The sequence below is a fragment of the Chionomys nivalis genome, chromosome 10, assembly GCF_950005125.1.
Source record: "Chionomys nivalis chromosome 10, mChiNiv1.1, whole genome shotgun sequence".
NCBI lineage: Eukaryota > Metazoa > Chordata > Mammalia > Rodentia > Cricetidae > Chionomys > Chionomys nivalis.
Window position 1 is genome coordinate 9,729,947 of NC_080095.1, and position 7,875 is coordinate 9,737,821.

Here is a 7,875-nt window from a genome sequence, read left to right on the forward strand (position 1 = left end):
TCACATTTGCTGTGTTACATAGGATAAAACAGTGGGACTATGAGATGCATAATGGAGGACCCAGATCAATTTGTGGGTTTGAGGGAAAACACAACCAGCATGAAGCCATGGAAAACAGCCAAAGAAAGGGACTGGTTGACCCACCTGAAGTCATCATGGATCTTTGTATAATACATCATATATCCAGGTTTGTTCACTACCTGGTCATATGCAAATTTGCAATATACAAAGTTTTCAGAATAGAAATCTGAGGCTTATCTCCCTCAACCAGCAAGAGAGTGCCTAATTAGAATGAAGAAACTAGGCTGCCCAGTCTCATTCCACGTGGAGTGTTTGTAGAGGGTCCTTTTCTTGTTGATTTTGGACCAAAATAGGATACCAGAGGCCAAAGCTTCACAGTAAACTGCAACACAGATACATTTATTTTGTACACACATGCACATGTATGTGTGTGTGTGAGAGAGTCTTGTTGTGTCTAGATTCTTTGTATGAGGTGAAATTGGGTTATCATCCATGTTTATGTGACTTCAGTTACTCTTTTATATCTTTTGCTTTTTGGTTTGTTACTTTTTTATGTTTTAAATATAAATTTCTGTTCCCTCTCCACACTCACTTACCACTCCCCAATAGTTTACACTCTATATCCATCCATTTCCTACAAATGTTGTAATTCCATTATTCACTGGATGTGAACAATATTTTTCTATTATATGTAACTCATATACATTATTTTCTGGTATGTTTATGAATAACTTGGTTAATTTTAATATTTTGCTGAAGTAAACAAAACAGCAACAAACATAGGGTTGTAAATATAAATACATAAGATATGAGATACTCTGAGTATTTTTCCAATATAGAGATATGAGGATCATATGTTAGTTCTAGTTTAGTTTTACAAGAAATCTCCAATCAGATTTCTACAATGGTTGAACTAATTTTTGCCACCACCACTGTATATGAGGACTGCTTTCTCTCAGGATCTCAAAAATTTGTCAGACTTTTGATAGCAGCCACTTCTACTTGGGAAAGCTTGTATTTCAAAGTGGTTTTAATTTGAATTAGCATGATGTCTATGAATATTGAACACCTTTAAAAGTATTTACTGACGATTGTATGTCTTTTTATGTCATCTATCTGTGTGTTGCTTGACACTTATATTTCTCTGACATTTAATTTATGCAATGCCATGTAAACTCTGGATCTTAGCCCTTGTATGATGTGTAGCTGTTAAAACCATGCTCCCATTCTGCTTTCCATCTGTTTTATTAGTTGCTTAATTCTATTGATATTTTTTAGCAATCCTTGTTTTCCTGGTGTTCTCTTTCTTTTGAGACATGGTTTCTCAGTGTAACTTTGGCTGTCCTGGAACACTCATGCAACATGCTCTATGGATCAGGCTGATCTCGATCTCACAGCAACTTACCTACTGCTGGCTCCCAAGTGCTCAGATTAAAAGGCAGGCACAATTAGTACCCAGATTCCCTATTGTTCTCTCACTCCTCTTTAGACTGTTACATTCTATATGTCACCTGTTCTACAGAGTTTCCATTTAGGATTGACTGTTGCATTGTGTCTCTCTCTTTGCATATTGTCTGGCAATGGATTTCTATACTTATAATTATGTTATGAAGCAGGAAATAGGTCTGATTATGACTGAGGTAACCACTGATCTATGAATATTGTAGAATGCCATTGGGAATAAATTTTTGCTATGTTATTTTAGAATAAAACTAGTATTTGACTTTGCCATAGGTCCCTGATCCGTCTCTTCTCTTGTTTTTGGCAATAAGAGCAGTGTTATAGATGTATTTCATCTCATAGGGTGATCCTTAAAGGAAATCAGACATTGGTTGATTATTCCACAGAGTTTTGTGCCAGTATTATGCTAACACCTACTTCATTCAGGTGTATGCTACAGTAATAGCTTGATTGGAATTTATCTTTCTACTCTGGTAGCAGGCATAATACCTTCGAGTTCATGTGAATACTAATCACTAGGGGTGAAGACTCTAGGTAAGCCTTGGCTCAAGTTATCTATTTTCAATGATTTGTATAAGTATAGCCTTTGTCGATATTACCTTACCTATGTGGACACCAAGTCATATATTTAGCAGTAGACTGGGTTGTTTGGTTATTGCATGGGAATTGCTTGGCCAATAATCCAATTAGATAAAACCTATTCCTAGACTTGGAGGCCTCATTTGATTATGAGAAATGTCCATCTACATTTTCATCTTCCCTGTTATATGGAATTCTATTTAGATTGCCTTCATATATGTATGCAATTTAAGCAGCTTCTATTCCATTGTTTTCAATATGAACCTCAATTGGCCTTTAGTTTTACTTTTCCCTCTCCATAAATCCTCTATTCTTCCCTCTTCTAATCCTCTTACACTTTGATCTTATTCCATTGCACAACATCCCAGTCCATAACTTTGCATTCCATTTCAACTTCCTGGATAGATTTAACCTGACTGCCTAGTCCCATAATTTAAACCTAACATATGTGGTTATGTGGAGAAAAACATACTTACGTAAACCTCAAGAGCAAACATCTTCATGTAAGGGCATGTATACCGTGTTTGTATTTTGTGGTCTGGGTTACCTCATTCAGTATGCCTTTTTCCCTAGATACAGTTCTCTGTCTTCAAATTTCATGACTTTGAAATTTAAACATTTGAATAATATTCCATTGTGTTAATGAACCATATTTTCTTTATCCATCCATCCACCGAAGGACATCTAGGCAGAAATAAATATGTTTGAGCAAGTGTCATCTTAGGCTGCAAAATCTTCTAGGTATATGAATAAGCTGAAACTTGAGGTAGATCTCTTTGCACTCCTGAGGAACCTCTACTATGATTTCTATAATGGCTGTACAAATTTTTATTCTCACCTATAAGTGCTCCTTACTTTACTTGACCAAAGAATGAGCTGTCATTTTTTTTATTGACATAGGACATTCTGAATTAGTGTATATTTAAGTCTCAGAGCACTTTTGACTTGCTTTTCCTTCATGGTGGTGAATTTTGAATATTTCTTTTCATCCTTCTCAACCTTTTTGAGACTTTTCACTTTGAATCTATCCCATTTTAATTGATTTGCTTGTGTTCTTGATACCCTGTTTTTGTGGGTCCTTTAGATATTCAAGAAATTATCCTCATAATGGATGAGAAGTTGGTAAAAAATGTTTTCCATTTTATAGCCGGATCTTTGTGTGTCTGGGGGAAAGTGTAATATATTTTTTTTACATTCTTTTACATGAATCCAAACAATTTGACCAGCTTTATTTGTTGAGGATGATTCCCTTTTATTTCTAGTTGGACTTTTGGCTTCTTTCGGAAAAAAAAAGTCAAGTGTCCATAGGTGTTTGGAATTACATAAATGTCTTCAATTTTTTCCATTGATCAACATGCCAGGTTTATGCCAAGACATGCTATTTTTATTACCACAGCTCTATAGTATGATTTGATATAAGGGACGGTAATACCTTCAACAGTTCTTGTATTAATTAGGATTATTTTAACTTCCTGAATTCTTGTTCTTGTTGTTTTCAGATGAATCTGAACATTGTCCTTTCAATTATGAATATTTGTGGTGGAATATTGCTGAAGCTTGTATTGAATCTGTAGATTGCTATTTATAAAATGAGAATTTTAGCTGTATTAATCCTACTAATTCATTTCTGGGGGAGATCTTTCCATCAATATTAGCTTTTTCAATTTTTTCTTCAATATTTTAAAGTTTTTATCGTACAAATATCTTACTTGGTTAAAGTTACCACAAGATATTTTTGAGGCCCTTGTGAATGTACTGTCTCCTTGTCAAGTTCTATCTCAATTTCATTATCATATGTATATAGAAAGATCACTGATCTTTGTGCATTTATATGATATCCTGATATTTACTAATCACAGTTCTTAGTTGTAGGAGTTTTCAGAGGGCATTTTAGGGTTAGTTGTATATTCAATCATATAATCTACAAGGATAGATACTTTGAGTTCTTCCAGTCCTAATTTTGTCCACTTTATCTCCTTAGTTATATTAATGTTCTAGATAAGACTTCAAGTACTGTTTTGAATTGGTATATAGAGAGTGGATAAACTTGTTCCTGATTTTGGTGGAAATGCTTATAAATTCTTTTAATTTCAGTTGATGTTTTTTGAGAGCTTCCAGTGTATTGCATTTATTATGGTGAAGTATATTTTTTGTGTCCTTAGAATCTCACAGCATTTATCATGAAGAGATACTAGATTTTGTTAAACTCATTTTTCAGTCCTATGATATGATCATATGGAATTTGTCTTTTAGTGTGATTGTGTTATGGATTACGTTTGTAACTTTACATATGTAAAACTTTACTTCATCTCTGGAATGAGTCCTACTTGCTCATGTTAGATGATATTTTTCATTTATTCTTATATTCTTATTCTTATATTAAATTTACATATTTATTATAAATTTACACACTGAAATTTCCTTTTGTTATCAGAATCCTAGAGTTTTTAATGCTAGACTTCCCCAGAACATTTACAAACATATTAGAACACACTATCTCTTAGCTTCAACAACAGAACTTATATAGCAGGAAGGTATGCAAATAAGGCGTATCTGTTCTCATTAAAACCAGATAAACCCTGACTCTGAAGCTCAGACAAAGAATTCAGTCCTGAATGCCCAGGTCTTCCCATTCAGTGATCAGCAAGGAAAACAAAACACACAATGGATTTGGTGCTGATGTGGGTTTTCCTTGTTGCTTTTTTAAAAGGTAATTTATGAAGAAGAGATACTGAGTGTGTTAGTGAACATGAACAAGATATATAAAAGATAGAGCTTCTGTGGTAATTTACTAACAACATTCTCTGTGTTTACAGGTGTCCAGTCTGAGGTGAAGCTTGTCGAGTCTGGGGGAGGCCTGGTGAAGCCTGGAGGATCCCTGAGACTATCCTGTGTTGCCTCTGGATTCACTTTCAGTGACTACTGGATGGCATGGGTTCGCCAAGCTCCAGGGAAGGGGTTGGAGTGGGTTGGAGCGATTAATAAAGACAGCAGTACAACAAACTATGCACCATCTGTGAAGGATCGATTCACCATCTCCAGAGACAATGCTAAGAACACTCTCTACCTGCAAATGAACAGTGTGAGATCTGAGGACACAGCCACTTATTACTGTGCTATATACACAGTGATGGAACTTCAGTGTTCACTCAGACATAAACCTCACTGTTAAGCCACTCAGGCCCACCAGGGGGTGCAAAAGACACAGAATACAGGTTCATCCCAGGAATTTATGCAGACATAATTAGATTCTAAGAACTCTTCTCAGGTGTTTGACCCGCATTTTTTTTTTTTACACATTCTCTGGAATTCTCTCCACATGTAAGTTCTGAAGGGATCCAATGTCCTCAACACATCATATGTTCTTCTTGTGCTATTTTAACATATGAGGCAAGTCTCCCATTGAACAAAGTGTAAACTGACAACTACAAAGTACCCTACATTAGTCTTTGAAATTTCATGAGAAGAAAATACATGGACATTGTTGTGTATTTTCATATTTTAGGCAGAGGTCATGTCATGTTTTTTGATTATAGCAGCATTAATGTTTTAGGGAAAACCAAAAGGAAAGTGACACCATGATAATTCCATAAAAACATCCTAGCATATGTGGATGTCCTCTCTCCTCTTTGAGGATGGTGCACTCAGGTTCCAGTGAGACCCAGGTATGTTTCTAGTCCATTCGGTTTATTATTCCATGACTTTCATCTTGGTTCATATTAGAATTTTGTATAAGTAGATCCTGTCAAGAAAACTTTATGAAAGTGAGATCTACCCACCTAGAAAATCAAAAACACACAATTTGTCATTGTTATGTGAATCTACCATAGGTCACATTGTTCTTTGAGGTAAAATCTGATCATTGGCAGAACAAGTTCATTTCTCTTAGATTCACAGAATTCTTCACCATAGTGCAAAACACTAAGGCTATTTACCTTGGTTATTTTTCTATTGCTATGAAAATACACTAAGATTAAGGCAACATAAAATGAACACATTTATTATGCTTAAAGCTTCAGAATATTAGAGTGGACTATGACTGAGTCAAGGCTTGGTGGCTGGAACAGCAGCTGAGGGTCTCAAGTTCAATCTGAAACAAGAAGCAGAAGTCTCTGAAATAGCATGAGTCTTTAGTATAATCTAACTTTTCAAAATGACACTCCTCCTACAAGATAAAATCTCCTAATATTTACCAAACATTTTCTCCAAGTGAGACTTCAGTATTTAAACATACGAGTCTATGTGAGGCTTTCTTATTCAAACTTACATATCCAATAAAGGGACGACAGTTTGGGCCTCATGTATGAGAAATATAGAGTTGGAAAAGAAGGGGACTGTTCTCAGGATCATTTTTCTCAACCTTCCTAAATTCATTTAACATTATTTTTCATGTCTTGCTGTCCCTGAGAAGAACAGTCTCCTTTTCCAGCCTCTATATAAAACATATTCATAGCATACAGAAAGATATTCCACATAATTTCCCCCTTTCCATCTAATCAAAAAGAAAGACTTTAACTTCATTATTGTAAAATTATATACACCAAAACAGTTATTAAGCAAGGATTGCAGCTACAAGATTAAGTGTATTTGTATTTGACAAAATTAAATAAAATATTCTACCATCCATCCTATTTTTATCAGTCTAAAGTTTTATATCTAATTTATTATTTTTCCTAAATAAGGAAGAAAATAATTACAACTATCTACTCTTTAACTACATCAAAGATCCCAGAAAGATACAGTATTATGAAATTAAAAAGGATATTTATTTTATTTTATTTTATTTTTTTATTTTTTTGTATTTCACAATATTGAAACAGAGAAGTCATTGCCAAATTCCTTTTATGAAGCTGAAGTTACTCTGATACCAAAACCACACAAAGACACAACCAAGGATATTTATTTTAAATAAATGACTAAACTCTAGAAATGACAGCTCCCTGGACAGTCTCCCAAAGTTCATAAATAATGTTGGAGCATCCATTTTCAACTTATAGACTATCATTATCTGGTAGGTTTCTCAGTGATGCAGAGAATCTGAAGAACTATCTTTCCTATTTTGGTAATATTTGTCTGTCTCTTTCTTTTGGTTCTTGAAGATTGTCTGACAGATTCTTCCTTGAAGAAGGATCTTTGACGTACTATCTCACCTTTTTTGGCAAGTCCCAGTTATCATTTAATGGGTCCTGCATTCAAGATTATACAAAATTTTGTAAAGCTGTCCATGCAACAAAACATTCTTGAACAAATGGATAGCCTTGTCATATTGAAGGCAAACTCCATAAGGGGCTTTTTTGATGCCCATTATGCTCTTGAAGTAATTGTTGCTGCCAGAAGCAGACATTTCATCCATTTTCTTGCAAAATTCAACATGTCATTATCTTTTCTGCAGTGTAGTACTCCATTGTGTAATTATTCCACTCTGAGATTCCATCTTACACTTGTAAGAATGACCAAGATCAAAAACACTGATGACAACTTATGCTGGGGTGGTTATGGGGTAAAGGGAACACTCCTTCATTCATGGTGGGAATGCAAGCTGGTACAGCCTTTTGGATATCAGTGTGGCTGTGGCTATTTCTCAGAAAATTCGGAAATAACCTTCCTCAAAACCCAGTAATACCACTTTTGGATATATATCCAAATTATGCTCAAACATACCACAAAGACATGTGCTCAACTATGTTCATAACAGCATTGTTTGTTAGAGCCAGAAACTGGAAACAACCTAAATTATACTTTTAATCTATGACTATGTCTATCCTGTATCCTCTATCTCCCAAGACTGCATATTTATCAAACACATTCTGACTG

The 7,875-nt window shown here is 34.7% G+C and overlaps 1 gene segment (V, D, J or C); it reads left to right on the forward strand.

Annotated features, from left to right (window-relative positions):
- Positions 1–4,665: 4,665 nt before the first annotated feature.
- LOC130882793 (immunoglobulin heavy variable 3-74-like) lies at positions 4,666–5,233 on the forward strand. The segment is given in 2 exon segments: positions 4,666–4,771; positions 4,878–5,233. Coding segments are annotated over 2 exon segments (402 nt in total).
- The last annotated feature ends 2,642 nt before the right edge of the window (positions 5,234–7,875 follow it).